The sequence below is a fragment of the Condylostylus longicornis genome, unplaced genomic scaffold, assembly GCF_029603195.1.
Source record: "Condylostylus longicornis isolate FDR11 unplaced genomic scaffold, ASM2960319v2 ptg000009l, whole genome shotgun sequence".
Classification (NCBI taxonomy): Eukaryota; Metazoa; Arthropoda; class Insecta; order Diptera; family Dolichopodidae; genus Condylostylus; species Condylostylus longicornis.
The window spans coordinates 1,796,187-1,816,186 of NW_026577978.1; the positions used below are offsets into that span (position 1 = coordinate 1,796,187).

The 20,000-nt window shown below is 27.0% G+C and overlaps 2 protein-coding genes across 3 annotated transcripts; both read left to right on the forward strand.

Moving 5' to 3' along the window:
• Positions 1-9,187: 9,187 nt before the first annotated feature.
• On the forward strand, positions 9,188-11,075 carry LOC129618622 (uncharacterized). Of its 2 annotated transcripts, XR_008697814.1 has the most exons (3): positions 9,188-9,933; positions 9,988-10,826; positions 10,977-11,038. XR_008697814.1 is itself a non-coding variant. In XM_055533471.1 (2 exons), the coding sequence occupies exons 1-2, from the start codon at positions 9,260-9,262 to the stop codon at positions 10,292-10,294; spliced, it is 981 nt and encodes a 326-aa protein (XP_055389446.1). In that variant the 5' UTR covers positions 9,188-9,259; the 3' UTR covers positions 10,295-11,075. The 2 variants fall into 2 exon arrangements, 1 of the variants encoding a protein (XP_055389446.1); XM_055533471.1 differs by having other exon boundaries at positions 9,988-11,075.
• A 1,142-nt stretch (positions 11,076-12,217) lies between these two features.
• On the forward strand, positions 12,218-17,292 carry LOC129618545 (uncharacterized). The gene is made up of 6 exons (XM_055533351.1): positions 12,218-12,258; positions 13,310-13,818; positions 13,867-13,932; positions 15,007-15,747; positions 15,841-16,848; positions 16,910-17,292. The coding sequence occupies exons 1-6, from the start codon at positions 12,218-12,220 to the stop codon at positions 17,290-17,292; spliced, it is 2,748 nt and encodes a 915-aa protein (XP_055389326.1).
• The last annotated feature ends 2,708 nt before the right edge of the window (positions 17,293-20,000 follow it).

Consider the following 20,000-nt stretch of genomic DNA (forward strand, 5'->3'; position numbering starts at 1 on the left):
AAAACTTAATATTAAAATTTAAGTTAATTATAATTATTATAATTTGTTAAATTAAATAATTGAAAATTGTAAAGACAATTAGAGTTTTAATAAGAATTTTAAAAGCCTTACTTCAAAATTGCAGTTAAATGATGCATTACTAACAGATGCTTAACAGCAATATAACAAAAAATTAGTTGCAAACATAAAAATTTAGTTAACGACCATAAGAATTTTTTAAAACAATTTCATATGAAATTTGCATACTTGCATAATATATTCTTAAAAAGTCCAAACCGCTACCAAATGCGTTGTCAATATTGTAATTCACATTAAGTAAAGCGTATAACAATGTTGCATTATAAAGTTTTCAGAGTTTGTAATTTAAACTTTGTTATATTATTTTAATACATATTAAACACTCCTCTCAAATTAACAAAATTCTCGGAAGTTATAATTTCAAAATTTATAGCACGAGCAACAATAACATTCGCAATTGAAAAACCAATTCGCATTGCAAATGCAATTTGTCTTGTTCTCTTTTTTTTTTGCGAATGGAGCCTACCAACAAAAATATACTTAATACCACATAAATATTTTATTATGTGGTATGATAATAGTAATCAAACGCACAGAACAAGTAAGTAGTTTTGGTTTTGAATTGAATTTGGGCTGCAAACATTTTGAATGTATTGAGTACGATTGTAGCAAATATTTTGTTTCGGAAAACATTCTCTCACACAAAACACCTATTCATATTTGAGGAATTGATTTTCTAAGAAATGAACACTTTTCATCACCGCATTTATAGCCGAATATGCATATTAATAAAGTTGGGTCAAACCAATGGTTTGTATTGTAGCACTTTTCCCTTCAACAAGTGAAAATTCTGCTTTTAAATACAATCTATGTGTACCTACCACACTATTAAAATTATTTTCATTCATATATAAAACTATTTCTAGGATTGCCTATATTTAGGATGACGCATATATGCAGTCTTTGAAATAAAGCAAAAATTAATATAAAAAGGGGTTAACATAATGCTCTATTTTAAGGTTTAATTGTGTGAGTTAAGAAAAATAATTATATTTTTTAATTTCATGGAATTTGCCGTTAGCTTTTTGCGTTTATAAAAATTTGAAAAAGCTTGCGGTTTCGGAAATATAAGGTGTCAAAAATTCAAATTTTACGAATTTCAAGAGGTGATAACTTGAGAGGGGGTGGAGATGGAAAAAAATTTTCTTCTAACAAAATGAACTATTTGTTAATGTCTAAAAGCTCCTAAAATTTCAAGCTTCTACAGGCTGGGGTCTAGAAGAAAAACGACATCAAAAATTTGGAAAAAAAGGACTTTAGATAACGGTAAATTTGAACGGCCATTTTGTTTTTCTAAAGTTTAACTATAGCATACCGCGCAAGGGGAAGCAAGCCACTGCCTTTCTGCGTTTGCAAAATTTCAAAAATGCTTATGGTTTCATTGCAACAAATAGGTAAAAAAGGCCATTTTTAGGGTTTTGGGGGGGTATAACTTCTAGAGGGGGGGAGATAGGTAAAAATTTTGTTCTACGGAAATAAGTTTCTAGTAAAGATCTATCTACACACAAAATTTCAGCTTTCTATCTTCAAGGGTGTAGAAGTTTTGTAAACAAAAAATGTGTCCACGGACGGACGGACGGACGGACGGACGGACGGACGGACGGACGGACGGACGGACGGACGGACGGACGGACAGAGTGAAACTAATAAGCACTTTTTTCAAAAAATTTTTTGGAAAAGTGCTAAAAAGCTAATAATAGCACCAAATTCTTTCTATGACCAAAAATGTGATATTTGTATAAATGTATATATATTTCTAATACAATTTTCATACTATAATTAAATTGAATTTAGATTTAATGCACTCTAAATCTTATAGCTTTGGTTTTTTTTTCTCTTTTTTGGTTTTGCATGAATATAACAATATGAAATATATTATAATTTAAATTTGTCTGCATATATATATAGGGATCTCAAAAGTGCTATTCATAAATAATACATAGAATCATGTACACTTCATGTATAGACAGATGTTAAAAAAGAGTGAAAGGATTTTTCTCCTTTTTTCAGATTAAATTTATTATTAGAATAGAATAGAATGGTAAATTTATAGCGTATCCACACCACACATCAAATTTTATCATATAATAAAATTAACGCGGTGTATATACTATGTATGTGTGTATATACATAATGTATAAATGCATAAATTTGATGAAAATAGAATCTGTTGAAATTGTCCATTGAAACTTTTTAAAAATTATAGAAAAATTAAGAAAAAAAACACGACATTCTTTTTTAAAACATTTTGACAGAATATCCTTTTTAATTGAATAAAGTGTTGAAATTTTCTACACATATAGTATACACATAATAGTATAACAGAAAGATTATACAGGATACTTCAGTTCTAATAACAGTGTTCTATTTTATAATATTAGAGTGAACAATCAAAAACTAATCGAAACACGATAGTGCCTGTTTTTATGCAATATTCAGACTATTAATTAAAATTCAAAAAATGTGTATGGCCAATTTTTTACAAAGAATTGAGCAGATTTTCCAATTTTACAAAAATCTGATTTAGTCAGCACATAACCGACCCCAAGGTGTATTATCTAGTTTAGCAAAATTATTTCATAAGATTATGAGAGTCTCCTCTAAATACTTCTTCCAAATTTTAAACACCCTAGTAAGCTTTTAGTTAATATAAAAACGTAAAATCGGCCCGTAATAAAAATCCAGTTGCAGAGAGCTGGCAAATTGAAAAACTTGATCAAACCGTCTCATGCTCGATAAAAACTCAGATAAATTTTAGACTCAGAACAGCCAAACTTGAGATACTGATCTGCGCAAAGAAACTATCAGGCAGATCAACAGACAGACAAAACAACTGACATCTCTCTAAATATAGTTTAATTACGCTTCCCTAGCTTGGGAAAACACAATTCTGGTGAAACTCGGTATGTGAAATTTGGTGCCATCATACATAAATTGCTTTATTGTGTGCAATGCAGTCGGTAAAAATGAGCAAAATAAGTGTAAGATAAAATTGTCTAATGATTCGAAAATATTGACAAACTCCTAAATCTAAGTTATTTGTTTATAATTTAACTTATTACTTTAATTAGAATAAATAAGTACATTTTGTCAAATATTACTGTACTTATACTGTAGATTAAATCTTACAAAGCAAAATCATAATCTTGATGCAATATACTCACAATTTTAGATTTAAAATCAAAAAAACCAAAAATATTTTCTATTACTTATAACACTTAAATAAATAACATACCCTGTATATTCTACACATATAATATTAAATAAATAAACTGACAAAATAAGTCCTCTTCATTTTTGGTGTCCTTTAATGATGACTGCAAAAATTAAAATTAAGTGTTAGTTTTCCATGTTTTAACTTCATTTTCATTTTTATATTTTTGTTTCTATGTGATTGTGTGGTAAAGGACCATTAAATTTATTGTCAGCTTAAATTATTTTTTGAAATCCACCATTAATGCTATAATATATAAAAATTTTTTTTAGATGATCCTATATTACGATGATTACGAATATAATTTGAGTTATATAAACATAAAGAATATTGATAAATCGGGTACGTTGATGTATATTTGCACATATTTAAATAATAATGAATGTGTAACTATAATAGGGTGTTATAATTGATCATTTGCATTTGTAATGCATACAAAATAGAGCAGCAATTTGATATTTTGATTCAAAATTAGAAAAAAAAAATTTGACAGGAAAGAAATTTCCGAAAAAATTTAGCATTACATAACGGACATAGTGAATGTAAATGCTAGGGATCTTAACCATTTTAATAAAGGACTCGGGTTGATTTATTATCATAACAAGCCTAGTTGACGGTAAGTGTATTCTTGGATGGCCGCGTCAGCCTAAGCTAAACCTAAAGTAGTGTTATATAATTAAGTGAATGATAAACTCTTAATATCAAATTCTTAATCGTAAGCAGAGTCAATTCATATGGAACGACACAAAATGTGTGATTTTCAAATATATTTGCATTACAATAATGAAGACTGCACAAAATATGCGTGAAACTTTTTCACACTAAAATTATAAACACTTATGAGCTCTTATGAACTATCCTATAATCTCTCTGTATATGAATATCCTATAGTAAGAATGACTTGCTATCAAAATTATATTTTGTTTTATAACATTTTCATTGTAATTGTGCCGTCAAACCTAATGATATAATTTTATTGAAAATATTTAAAAACATTTTTAATGACATTTATGTATACCGACATATTTTGAGTTATAATTTGTGCCTCAAAAATTTTGTTAAGTGAGAATATTTTTAGCTATTTTTCATATGCAAAATAAGTATTTGAATATTAAATTGAACTATTCAACATTCTATAGTTTGTTAAAAAGATCAACTTTTTAGGAAATTTTTGAGCGATTAGTTTAAAATATAACTTGATGAAATCAATGTAATAAGAGAACAGCAATATTGTTGAGCAAGTAATGATTAAACAAGGTTTAGTTTTTTAACCCTTCAAGAGGCTCTAATAAATAAAATCGTCGCCAAAAATACTTGATTTTGGTGTAACTTAATTTCTCTAATAATTATTTTATTACAAATTTTTACCAATAATTATAGAAATATTCTATAGGTGCAGAATATATAATTCAAATTGAACTTCCAATCACACTCAGTTTCTTAGTAATTCTTAATTTTCATTAAAAATTGAGTTGAGCAGTTCTTTAATTTAACTTTAAATAATTATTAAAATTTAACATTAAATTAGAGAGTAAAATTTTCAACATTTAAAGGACAAAATACTATCACCACTCAATCATGTTTTTCAAAACTTTTAGACTCCTTACGTTTTTTGTATTAATAAGATTACAGTGTATTTTCATTTTATATAAATTACTAACTACTAACAATACAAACTAAGTACTAACAATACAAACTAAGAATGCATTTAATATGAAAATTTTAAGCTATTTTAAGAATTAAATTGAAAATTCACGGAAAAAAAAAAAATTTTAATTGAAAAATTTTATTAAATTTGTAATCCTTTAATTGGAAAATCATTTAGTTATTAACAGTGACATAACAAGTGTTTTTGTTTTTGAATCAACAGATTTTATTGTTAAACCAACAGATTAAAATTTAATCTATATTTTAATTATAGAAGACTAATCAGTAGTAGACAGTTGTGAAAAACGTATAATTTAGTCTATAAATTTTTAAAATCCATTTGGTGATTACATTTTGCCTCCGAATTTGCAATATTCCATTAAAAATATTTTTAAATAAGAATATTAAATAAATAACCGCCGTAATATTAGTATAAAAGACCAAAATTCATCCGAAAATTTGGAAAATTCTAAAAGCGTTTTCTGACTAAAGTAGAAGAGATAAAAAATTTTTAAGCAATTTTTTGAGATTTTAAAAATATTAAGAAACTTAAGAAGCATTTATTTTTGCAGCAAAAATATTGTATGTGCGAGGGTCGCTTTTAATTTCAACTCAGTCCACTTATCCACTTTTAAATCTTCTTTCAATATCCTAAAACAAGGAGACATTTTAAAAAAAAAACAAAATTTAATTGTTCATATTCTACTTGTGTATGTACATACATATATATATGTATTTCTAAAAATACGTAATATACTTACGTACATTATAAATTCTATATATAATATTTAAATGGTATAATAAAAATTGATCTCACATCATACCGTATTCCTTTTCCCCCCCTATATTACTGACATTCAACTTAAGTGTATATTATATATATATACAATTTAATATCTTTAACAAATCCTTATGTACTCATCTTTTAAATAGTTACACTAAATATTTTCTTCTTTTTCGATTTTATATATTATATATATAAAATATGCATAAACACGTCCTGGAACATAATCACCACTTAGTATATAGTAAAGGATATAAGAAGTTTTTTTTTTCTATTTTTTTTTTGTCGCTGTTTTATTTCGCATTTGAGACTCTACTAGAACTGTACGGTCTCTTATAAACGATATTTTTATAATATATTTTTTATTTATACTATATAATATTTGTAGAATGGCAAGTGAGGTATGTTTCTTATTGAAACTATGAAAATAATTGAGGCGGATGCAAAATTTATCATATAGTTTATAATATTATAAAAATTTTAGGGAAATTTTAATATTTTCTTAACTAATTATGATATATTAGAATAATGGGATTAAAATCGGTAGATCTATGCTGTAATCCTATTAATAGTGTTATACAATTTAATTTCAAAACATAAGCCAAAAAATTTTAAATTAGTTCCTTGTCTTACTGTGTAATTATCTACGGTAAATCACTATAGATTATTGGCACTATATCTACTGTAAATAAATAAAATCTATAGCTAATTCAATTATATTATAAGGACAGTATTATGAATTTCGATAAAAATGAATTCTGCAATATTTAAAGGGCAATGAGATTGTGTAAAAAAAAATGTTATAAAACATAATATTCAGTATATTTATGGTACATACCATAAAAATACGTGCACATACCTTTTACGATTCCATTAAAATAGCGTATATAAGATTTGCGAAAATATCTCAGAGTTGTACGTAGATATTCTGTGTTTTTGAACGGAAAAGTTTATAAAATGTAAAAAAAATAAAATAAAAACTATGTAACAAAGAAGGATTCAACATTAACCGCATAAATTTTTCTCAATTTTGTGTTCTTTGAAAGAAAGTATTGATAGGAAGTGACATAAAATTTTTTTTTTATTAAAATAAAAGAAAAAAAAAATATTTTTTCCACTAAGTGACGAATAATTCAAGTACTGAAGAAAATATTCAATAAGATCTTAAAATTTATTATATTAAAAATGAACCAAAGAAATATCGGCCAAATGATTTCAAAACAGTGTAACTATTTAATAAGGTGTAGCTATATATGAATCTGGCATTATTAAATCACTTCAGAACGAGAAAAGAATTACAAAGGCTTGTCTTTGGTCATTTTATCTCACGACACTTTTAAAAGTAAATTTTAATTTAAAGCACTGAGTACAATTTTAATTTTGTTTACTGAAGGCAGAGGAAAAATATTCATGGTTTTTTTGAATTTTAACTAAAAAAAATATGTTTCCATATCCAATTAATATTAAAAATAATTGAGGTTAATAGAAAACTGCCTCGTCTTTAATATAGGAAAATACATCATGATTAAAATTCCATAATCTCTCTTTACCTAAATAATCTAATTATCGGGCATTTATTTCTATTAATAAACACCCAATTGTAATGGAGTACAATTAGATGTTGCCAAATTGTAAAATGAATTCCTAATAATTCCAAGATTATAAAATTTTATTCTCTATTATAAAATGAAGTACAAATTAAGTGTTAATCACGATATAAAACGCAAAAACTGTAGTCCCATTTTGAATTCTTTAATTAAATTTTGAAAAATAAATTTAAAAATTTCGGACCTTGTTTCATTTGACATTATCGTACTCCATCCATTACTCTAAAATAATTTCCTTTATTGAAAATTTTCTCTTTATAGCTCTGTTAAAGCTTCATATTTTTTCCTCTTTCATTTTATATAAATTTCCCATCTTATTATTTTATTATCACCTGTACAACCATTATAATAATGGTAATATTAAAAATAAAAACGTTTACCAATGGAACTAACGATCGAATGGTTACATTGGAAATTGTTGCCAATTACGAAATGTGAATAAACACTAGAGATCAAAAAATATAACAAAATATTAAATTAATTTTTTTTAGAAATTGAAATTATCTAGCTATTTAAAATTTTAACTTGAAAAAATTTTCAGTTTTCCATTGAGAAACTCTAAAAATTTATCTAAATTCGATTTACAATATTAATATTATTAATATTTTTCTCAATTGGAACTATGGCTATTTAATTTTCCATAAAAAATACTTTGCATACAAAAAAAATAATTGTGGAAAATTTTTAAATCTATAAATTATTGTTATTGTACAATATGATTTCAGAAATGACGACACGAGTAAATGAACAGTGTCATCTACAAGTTTTAAAGTTATGAGAAAATTATAACTTTAAAGTTTTGAAAATATTTTTTTCCCTGTAATGACTTGTATGAGCTCAATGATATTTTTCATCAATACAATGGGTACAACAGAACTTGTTTTTTTGGAAAATGCAAGGTAAAATATGTCAAAACCCCTATTATGACTAGTGAGAATTTAGGAAGGCCTAATTTTGCCTATATATAATACCTTCATTCGAATGAGTTTCTATTCGAAAACTGTAAGTTTAAAAAACAGATTTACTCTGGGCAAGGTACTTTTATTTATAGAAATAAAATTTAACGATTTGAATGAATTAATGAGGAGCTGAAGAAAAATTGTCACTTATTGTGCCCTTAAATGTGTGACAATTTTCACAGCACAATAGAAAAGTTTAATTGAAAATCTGAAATATTTATAAATAATTTTTTAAGAGCTTTTTCCCACACCATTAACAAATATGAGGAAAAATGAATTTATGTATATAGTTGTTTTAAAAGCTCAATTAAAACTGCTATAATATAAATATATATGTAGGTTGAGTTTTTAAATATTTCACATTGTAATTGTTAAGTAAATCGTTATCATTTATTTTTCAAATATAATTTCATGTAAATATTAAACTACGACTACATACAGTTCTGCACAACAGACGAATAACATAACAGATGGATGATAGATGAAATAAGTCAAGGAAGAAAAAATTTCCGAATAGAACTCGAATCAGTAAGTAATCTAGTTGAACGCTCTATCAATTGAGCTGCAAAAGTATTAAGAAACTCTCGTCGATTTGTTCTCTCCGTTGCATTCCACTCTTTTCGATTAATATTAAAAGAAATAGCTATGAGACCATATCTATACCTACATCTACAGGAACGCCTAATACATTAAGGAAACACTAACAACGTGTAGTTGTTATTATCAACGGTCTTGTGGCTGATAATATTTTCCTAAACTGATTACATCTTGCTTAGTCAATGTTAATATTTTTTTATAAAATAACAACTGTACTTATCAAGAAAGTTTAATTTAAAAAACTAGAAAATTTCATTAGTACGTAAAAGTATGTGGAGTTAATAAATTGGTTTTTCAACATTTAAACCGTTTGAAATAATATTATATAGCAAATATTAAAAAAAATTGGAAAACGTAACAAAAAAAAACAGAAATGAATGATAACAAAGACTTTTACCAAATTAGAAATGAAAATTTAGGAAAAGATTTTTATATCATTCTTATGTTATTACTTTTCATTAGTCGATTGCCATGTTTAAATACTAAATACTGTAGTAGTGAGGCTTTATATAAATTTGGAAACAAATTAGTTTGTGAGTCAAATGATGGATTCTCAACGTCTTGTTTAAATAATCCCAAAAGAGCACATATTCAATGCGAACGTGACTATTATAATGATAAAAATATTTCATCACAAACAATTTATTGCAAGAAAAATGGACAATGGTCTGACCAACCAATGGAATGTCGAAGAAAATGTGTTAATGATAATGGATCACAGCTTCCGTCATCGTATGTCGATGTTGTCGAAAAAACAAATGAAGCAAATACATTTTCCGGTCTTGTTATGAATGAAAGAGACATTTTAATCAAATGTGAACACATCGAAGGTAAAACTGGTTCATATTTCAAAATACGCAAACAATTTAAGCAAGTGGAAGAATATGTACATAATTGTCTTTATGAAATTCCAAGAGTCAAATTTCAAAATGAAGAATGGTGCGTTTTAGTTTTAAATAATATGAATTTCATTAGATTCGACAGATATACAAAGCCAAATTGTTTAGCATCTAAAATTCAATCAAATAATCCGATTTTAAATAATAGGTAAATGGTGTTTTAATTGTGCTCATAATATTGTTTATTATATATTTTTCTTAGAATACGACCAGAGTATAAATCTAAATGTTATCCTCCAGAATTTGACATACAGAATGCTCATAAAGTTGAAATATTATGTTATAATTTCATATATGAGCATTTATATACAGTGGCAGCTGTAGGCGGTGGTTTATTGGGTGGAAGTGGACATGTTCTCAAATCTGTTGATTGTCAAAATGATGCTGATCGTATAATTGTTCGATGCAATATAGGTTATCAAAATACGAAATCAAAAACAAACAGTTTTCTCAATAAATGTTCTCGTAACAAATGGGCTTATAAAACAGAAAACATAGAAGTAGTATAATAGTACTTCTCCTATTGATTTCATATATAAAAATAACGTGAGTGAATGAAAGGCTATTTTCCCGGTAGCACTTCTACGAACAATCCAATATACAAAAAAAAAAGCTCGAGCTATTAAAAACAAAAACAATAAAATAAAAAATAAAAATTATCAGCAATGCATTTAGTGAGAATTAAAAAAAAGAGAGAAACTGCGAAAAAAACAACAAAATAAATTACAATGCAAGTTTGCATGCATTGAAATGTCGATCAGAAAGCATAATAAGAGAGATATCGTGAAAATAAAAACATCAATACAAATTCAAATAAAATAGCAATATGAATAGCAATGGAATGTCAGCAAAGTTTCGATGCTGATAATGTATAATTTTTAAAAAAACAAAAATATGCATCGCAATGTAATATGCACAAAACCACGTTGTTGTTGATGAACAAGCTGAAACAAGAAAGCTTTTGTAACAAAAATCAAATAGTAAAAAAAGAATCACAAAATGAACAGAAAAAAACCTGAATAAAAAATGTAGTATTTAAAAGTAAGTTAGATTAGTTATGATTTTTTAAAATTAAACTGAAAGTGTACCTATATTAAGAAAACGTAAATTATAAAAATATTTAAAGCAAAAACTTCTTTTCAATGTAATTCTTGCATTAAGATATAAGAGATATTTTTTTTTATTTTGCAGGCGGTAAGAGGTAGTCGATACCGTTAGCCTTTAACGTTTATAAAAAAAAGATGATAATATCTGCATGCATTATGTTTGTTTTTTAATACAAAAATAATGAACCTGAAAATATTGCTGTAAATTTTATAAGAAAAAGACAAATTTTTCATTTTTTAAGTTTTTTATTGCATTAAAATATGAATCAGTGATTATTATTTAATTTTGAGGTTAAAAAAAATGTATTTTATTCTTTTTTAGATTTTACTTTAAAATATTACAAAATTAAAATCAGCTTTCTATTCCTCTTCAAAGAATTTCAAAATTGGTGTTTGAAATTCCGTATCGTCTCGCCCCGTCATGACCATTTTTAACTTAGGAGATATGGTGTAATCCGTTATTTTCTTGACAGTAATAAATGCAGAGTATCTGCTCGGTAAAAAATATTGGTGGGTGTCTGTTTCGAGTAGAACTTTCTTCCCATATTTAGTTTTAATAACAACGGCTTTTGTTATACTGTAAACCTTGTGAAGTTCCAAGTCCTCGCTTTTCATCAAAGGCTTGTATGATGACACATTTGACGCTTCTTTTAACAATTCGTTGAAATTCTAGTTTTGAAAAGAAAATAAAAGTTAGATTTTTCTATAATGTATTAAAAATAGATATAAAATTTTTTGGATTAGAATAACTTACCATTTCAGAAAAATAGGAATTAATTTTTTTTTTATCGAACGCTCTTAAGTGTTAAAAGTGTTTTATGCTTATTCCTTAGAACAGATGTCTTTTTATACTGCAAAGGTGCTTCAAGATGCAAAAAAAAAAACTGGAAATGGTTAATTATTTTATGCAACATTAAAATTTATGGTGTGTTTTTTTGTAATACGATTTGTTTAATTTACATTTGTGATTTCCCTCCTTAAAAAAATAATTTTTTCTTAAATGGAATTAATATACCCCAATTAAATTAAGAAAAATGTTTGGTATAAAAGCAGTAGGATTTTTGTCTTTTAAATATCAGTATTATTTTGATTTTACGAAGTCAACTAATTTTGGTAGAATACTACAAAAGACAACCTAAGTTTAAAGTTCAGCTGAGTCTGGCTGAACGGTATTCTAATTAAAAAAGTTGATTAAACGTTACTTTTTCGTATTAAAAGTTGCTTGAACGGTCTTGTTAAAAAAGTGTTCAGTAATTTTTAAAGAAATAAAAGTTTTAAAGAAATAAAATTTGTGAAACAAATTATTTGTGGTTTTTTTTTAAAAAAATGTTTGATGAACTAACTCCAGAGCAAAAAAAAATTGAACGGTATTCTAATTAAAAAAGTTGATTAAACGTTACTTTTTCGTATAAAAGTTGCTTGGTAGAATACTACAAAAGACAACCTAAGTTTAAAGTTCAGCTGAGTCTGGCTGAACGGTATTCTAATTAAAAAAGTTGATTAAACGTTACTTTTTCGTATTAAAAAAGTTGCTTGAACGGTCTTGTTAAAAAAGTGTTCAGTAATTTTTAAAGAAATAAAATTTGTGAAACAAATTATTTGTGGTTTTTTTTTTTTTAAAAATGTTTGATGAACTAACTCCAGAGCAAAAAAAAATACTTTTGCAAGCCTGGAAAGAGTTAGATGAATGTTTTAAAAGAAACAATCATGATATAAAACAGCTTCCTCACACGGATGAGGAAAGAAAAAATTACTTTAAAGATTTTACGAAAGAAGAATGGAAAGCTTTTTCCGAACTAAAAATAAGTGATAAAAATGAATAAACCGAAGTAAAAAAGAAAACAAAATATAAAAAAAGTACAAAAACAGAAAAAAATAAGAAAAATAAAAAAAATAAAGAAATAAAAAAATAAAGTTAAAAAAAGAAAATAAAAATAAAAATTTATATTTAATTTTCACGCAGAAAAAAAGGATTTCCAGTACACAAAAGGTGATTTTTGTAAAAATATATTGAATTGTTTATTAATATTAAAAATCTTTATTAAAAATAAAGTATAATAGTATTTTGTTATAATATACCTAGTACTTCAAAAAATAAAATAATGTTTAGTGCACATAAGATTGATGTGAAATTTTTTTTTCCACTTTTCCCTGCAATTACCAAATTCTTAAATATAATAGTAAAAGCCAAATTTTGAAATATCTTAGTTTAAAATTTTGCTTTTTTTTTAGAAAAAAATAAATTACAAAACAGACAAATTAAAAAAAATGGATCCGGTAAATAAATTAATTTTAAAAAACTTACATTTTCTGTATTAATTATATTTTTTTATTTTAGATAAATTTAATAGAAACATTTTTTATTAAATTTTCCGAGTTTGTGACCGATTTCACAAACAATTTTATTCTAAGGAACAGAAATGCTGAGCAGCCTGCGTCCAACCATTTGGAAGAAGAGGTCGGGGAAAACATTGATTCAATTTCTGAAGCGGAAAACATTCCTCAAAATAATTTGGAAAACGAAATTATACAAAAAGGAGAAGGTTCAAATTTGGTAAACGTTATACACCAAATAGAAAAGTTCAATAAAAAGTTTGGTGTAATAACTAAGGAAATAACTTTTAAATTTAAGGACTTTGACGATGAAAAGGAATCTTTGTTTGACCACTTGAATAAGTGTTTCAAAAAAATAATTATGATTGTAACACAAGGTCGTGACAAACAGGATTTAATTGGACTCAAAATAGCTATTCCAAGCATGGAAAATACAAAACCCATCGGTTTGAGTTTTAGAAAAATTGAAACTTTAGATTCCAATTCCATTTTAGATTTGTTTTCATCGGTTTCCCAATCAAATACCAATTACATGGTTACCGATTTATTAGAAATATCCGCTACAATTGTGCAAGTACCATCAGGAAAGGGGCGTGTTAAAATATCATTTTTATCAGATACTGAAATTTTAGAAAAAAAAGGAAGAAGTATTGTTGATAAAGGGAAAACTAATGATAATACATGTTTACCGCGATCTATATGGGTTGGTAAGATTCTAGCTGATCAAGTTAGTGATACAATCAAAAAAAAATATTTAAGAAAAAATTCGAAAATACTAAACTGTAAAGTAAAAATGTTATGTAATAAAGCCAAAGTAGATATTAATGAAAAAAATGAGTGCGACATTGGGGATATTTTTAAATTTCAGAAATATTTAAAAAATTATAATATATTTTTATACAAAAATAAAAAAGATTTCAACGAAAAAATTATTTTTCGCAATACTAACCTTAAAAGAATAAATTTGTTTTATTTAGAAAATATGAAGCATTTTATAACTATAAAAAATGTTTGTAAATTTTTTAGCAAACAATACGAATGTAAATTTTGTTTCACATTGTATGACAACAGCCACATTTGTCCACTAGAATGTAAATATTGCTTAAGAAATCCTCCTTGCGATTTTGTAAATGACAATTTTATAAAGTGTATGGATTGCAACCGTCGTTTTAGAGGTCAAATATGTTTTGCAAACCACAAAAAATTAAATTCCTATAAAAACTTTTCTGTATGTTCGCAAATACAAATTTGTCAGAAATGTTTTAAATATTTTGATTTGCAAAAACGAAAACATATCTGCGATGAAAAATATTGTTCAACATGTGGAAAATTTGTTGAAAAAGATCACTTGTGTTACATACAAAAATATAAAAAAAATCCTCCTAAACATTTCTTTATAGTTTTTTTCGATTTAGAATGTACACAAGAAACAAAAAAAAAAACCGCATTTTTACATGAACCTAATTTATGTGCTGCACACTTAGTTTGCAATTTATGTTGGAAGGAAAATGAAAGTAATTTTGAATGTATGAAATGTAAAAAACGGACATACATTTTTGAAAATTGTGCTAAAGAAACATGCATAACAAAATTTGTAAATTTTCTCTTAAAAATTACTACAGATCAATCAAGAAAAATTTGTTGTATAGCACATAATTTCAAAAGTTATGATGGGCAATTTATTGTAAGTGAACTTTTACAAAGAAATAAGCCAGTGGTACCGATTATGGGAGGAAATAAAATTTTGAAAGTAACTTTTAATCACAATATTATTTTTATAGATTCCCTTAATTTCTTACCAATACCTTTGTCCAAATTTACTTCAGCTTTTGGTCTTGATAAAAATGAGGTTAAAGGTTATTATCCTTATTTATTTAACACGAAAGCAAACTATAATTATGTTGGAGAAATTCCAAGCACTGAAATGTTTGCTTTGAATAATTTTAACTCACATGAGCTAGAAAAATTTTATTTATGGTACAACAACTTGAAGAAATCAAATTATGTTTACAATAACAGAGAAGAGTTAATAAAATATTGCATCCAAGATGTAAATGTATTACGTCAGGGATGCTTAAAATTTATGAATGATTACCTTCAATTATTGAATATTAACCCTTTCTTTGAAACCTTTACTTTAGCACAAGCTTGTTTGACTGCATACCAAAAACATTTTCTAAAAGAAAACACCTTAGGTGTAACTCCCATTAACAATTATAGTAAAAAAAAAAATCAATCTTTAATTGGCCTAATGTGGCTTGAATTCAAAAATCAAGCTAGCTGTGGTAAAATTAAATATGAATATGATTTACCAGATTGCAACTTTACAGTAGACGGCTTTAATCCAAACACAAATACGGTTTATGAATTTTTAGGATGCTTTTACCATGGATGCGAAGACTGTTTCTTCGATAGAAATTTAGTTGTCCATGGGTATAAAATGCAGGCTAGGTTTGAAAATGCTATGTGCAAAATAGCAGTTTTAAAACAAAGTGGATATAATGTGTGCTGTGAATGGGAATGTAAATTTAAACAATTTTTAGAAATCAATCCAAAAATAAAAATTGATTTAAAAAATACTTCTTTGATTTTACTTAACTCAATTGATGCTCGAGGTGCTATTTTTGGAGGTCGCACCGAAGTATTTAAATTATACTATAAAATCCAAGCAAATGAAAAAATTTGCTACTATGACTTCACCTCCCTCTACCCATATGTAAACAAAAATTGTAAATATCCAATAGGACATCCTAAAATTTATAATTCTCAAGAATGTTTACAATTTGAAAATGATATCAGTAAAATAGACGGTTTAATTAAATGTGCGGTTCTACCACCGCAAAACTTATGGCTGCCAATCTTACCAATCCGCGCTAACAACAAAATGTTGATGGTTTTATGTCGCTCATGCGCGGAAATGGAAAATGTGTTGTATAAATGTACTCACAACGATAAAGAAAGAATGCTTTTTGGCACATGGACGGATATGGAATTAAAATTAAGTGTGAAATACGGGTACACAATAATAGAAATACATGAAATTTGGCATTATGATTGCGAAACTTATGATTCAATATCTAAAACAGGTGGACTTTTTACTGACTACATGAATTTTTTTATAAAATACAAGACTGAGGGTGCTGGTTATCCAACTGGTATACAAACTAAATCTGAACAAGACGCATACATAAAGGATTTTTTTGAAAATGAAGGTGTGATGTTAGATAAATCAAAAATTGCTCTCAATCCTTCACTGCGAAATCTGGCGAAACTAAAATTAAATTCATTTTGGGGAAAACTAATACAACGAAATGACCGTCATTCAACAACTGTTGTACAAACCATCACACAATTTCATAATTTAATACATTCAAGCGGTATATCAGTATCGGACATATTTACTGCCAGCGAGCACCAGGTGTGGATCAACTGGAAATACAATTATCCTGAATTGAATCCCGTTCTCAAAAATCAATGTTTAATAGTTGGAGCTTTTACGACAGCGCATGCTCGATGCTTATTGTATAATGAAATAACCAAAATTGGAAAAAATCTTTTGTATTGCGATACGGATTCTATGATTTTTGTTCAGCATACTGATAATGAGTATGACTTAAAGACAGGTTGTCAAATGTCTAAAAATACATTTTTGCGCGATTACTAACAATTTTTTAATTGTTACAGGTACTTTAATTGGAGATTTAACTAACGAATTTACATCATACGGAAAGAATGTTTACGGCACAGAATTTGTATCAACAGGACCCAAAAGTTATTCATATCGTTATTATAACCCGGATACTGACAAATACGGAGAAGTTGTTAAATGTAAAGGAATAACAAGTAATAAAAATGGAACATCACTAAATTTTGAGCACATGAAACAAATAGTTACCGATCCTTTTGGAAGCAATAATTTGTATTTCGTAACACCAAACAAAATTAAGCGTAAGAAACATTTTCACGTTACTTCAGAAGATGAAAAGAAAAAATTTGGCTTTACATTTACGAAACGTGCTTGCCGTGATAATTTTGAAACAATTCCTTATGGTTTCTTAAACAGTTAAAAAAAGGTAGGTACACATAAAAATTTTGTATATAAATTCGTGAGTTTAAAATAATAAAACTTCATTTTTATTTTTACATGTACCGAAGAAACATGGCACAAAATGTATTAATAGCAGATCTACAATTTATAGTCGGAAGTAATAATGAACTTTACCTAAAAGAAATGGCAACGATTGATACCAACTCAATTATCTCAAAATTATACCACTTTAAACCTCCGTATCGTCAGGAAAAACTAGATTCAGCAGCAAGGGGGCAAAACGCATACAACCTAAGACATGTCAACGGTTTGAATTGGATTGACGGTAATATTAATTACAGTGAAATTTCTACAATCATGGGAAGTTTTTCGTCTTACGATAAAGTTTATGTAAAAGGAGTTCAAAAGAAAACGTTTTTGGAAAAATATTTGCTACCCCAGGTTATTAATTTGGATGATGAAATACCACCTTTAGATAAATTAAAAAATTATGAATCATTCTGTGTAATTCATTTGAAATCTGACACTCATAAAAAACGTTGTGCTGTAAAAAATTGCGTAAATATCTTAATGTATTTAATAAAAACAAATGTAATTTGATTTAAAAAAATGTTTTTTTATTTTGGTATTATATTAATATTACATGTTATGGAATCATTACATAAATCCAAATTATATAAGTAACAAAATATTTGTTCTGCCATAAAGATTGGCACCTCATAGAATAGTCTGCTATAATTACATTGATAAGATGAAAACTGCATTGGTATGTAAAAATCTTCCTGTGATAGTTTAATAACTCCTTTTTCTTTACATTTTGTAAAGTATTTATGAATGTATTCTGCAATAGTATCACTAGCATTGTTATTGTATGACATTACAGCTTGTATGAAATCCAACATTTCGTTCAATTTCCAATACTCTTCTTGTCGAATATCAAAAGTAATTTTATCTTGTTGATTGAATTCCAAAATGTTGCAAAAAGGTTCACTTTGTTGCTGATTTTCGTTAGTGATCCGAGCAGATTCCAACATTTTGGCTTTTTTGTAAAATGAGTGCCAATCATCATAGAGGACATGGACAGATCTTTTGCCATTTCGATGAAATATTATTTTTGACTGGAAAGTGTCGCAGTCGAATCCAATAACTATCTTACATGTTTGTTTCGTGTTTAGAAAATATATGTAAGAAAGTAACAAATTTTCTTTTTCCGGTAATATTTTCTTTTCTTTTTTTCTTGACATTTTTGATGGAGATGTTTTTCTTTTTAACGGCATTGTAGAATCAGAAGCGCTAAAACTGAATAATTATTTCCAAGCACAGAGCTTTGTATTTATACTCTTGACGTAAAACTTTAGTGCTGTTGTGAAATCGGTTTCTGGCATATTTGTAAATAGTTCTTTGTTTGCCTTTGACGTCCGAAAATTTTTGAAAACAATTTCACAACCGTTTTGTCATTAAAGTTGAGATTGTTGCTATTGAATATATCTAAAAACGTTGACATGCTATGACCTTTACATCTGTACCACAAATATACGCAGCAATATTGTCCACAAACTTCTGAAAAGTCGCCTTGTAATCTTTTGTAATTCCAGACAGTATATGAATTCTTTGAAATTCTTCTTAGAAAATGTTGTAGTTCTTTATAGGAAGGTGCTTGACCATACGAATCAAAATACTCGACAAAACCATTTGTGGGTATAAAGATACATACCCAATGTTTACCTGGCTTAGTATGAACATCTGTATTTACTACTATAATTGCGGGTTTTTGAACATGTTTAGGAAGCTTATCAAGAGGAAAAACTCCTTTAAAAAACTTTTTTGTTTGCTGATTGCATGACAATACATTTTTAATTTGAAGAGAATCCATAAGAGTTATTTAGTTGTCTTCTCCAAAAGAAGTAAAATCATAAATTTTTGTGTTTCCTTTTAAATAGTGTTTTAGAAAATCCTTGTTAATACGGCCATTCGTTAAAATAATATCAAATTTTTCCATTAATGCGACAAGTTCCTTATCTGCTTGGTTATTATATATGTTTCCAAATTTATAGCCTTCAGTAGCACTTGGTTTAAGGGCTTTTGTGGGAAATTTGTATTGTATTTCTTTAGCGAATACTTTACAATTTTCTTTTATTCCTACTAGCGTAACATTTTTAACAAAGACAAAATCTTTATCATCGGAACAAAATGTTAAATCAATGAGTGCATAAGCTTGTTTAGACATGTTTGCTATGGAGAGTATAATACTTGATTGTTTCATAATAAGTAAATGTTGAGCTTTTTATAGATTTGCATACACGTTCCGATTTTTATCTATTTGTACGTTCGCATCAAATTCCCCATAAACTAGAGCTGTAAGTGTTGATGAAGTTGGTTTCGATAATCTTGCCTCAATTCGTACAGTTCCTTGATTAAGTAAACCTTGACATACTTCATTACCTGATGCATCTGGGGTTAAATCAAAAGCCAATAAAAAGAAACCATTTGTAAACATAGATTTCGTTATTTGATGACCTCTGTCGTTATGATAAATTCCTGTTCCAGAGAATAATGTATGGTAAGCTCTTGTGCTGCAGTTATTATCGTCAGAAAAACTTGTTTCTATTGCTGCATTTGGTACTTGAACACCATTAACATAAAGCATGAATTGTGAAATATCAAAATGCTTAAAATTGTAGGGATTTTTTGATCGTTTCCCGGAATACCCCGAATTTTCGGTCATGC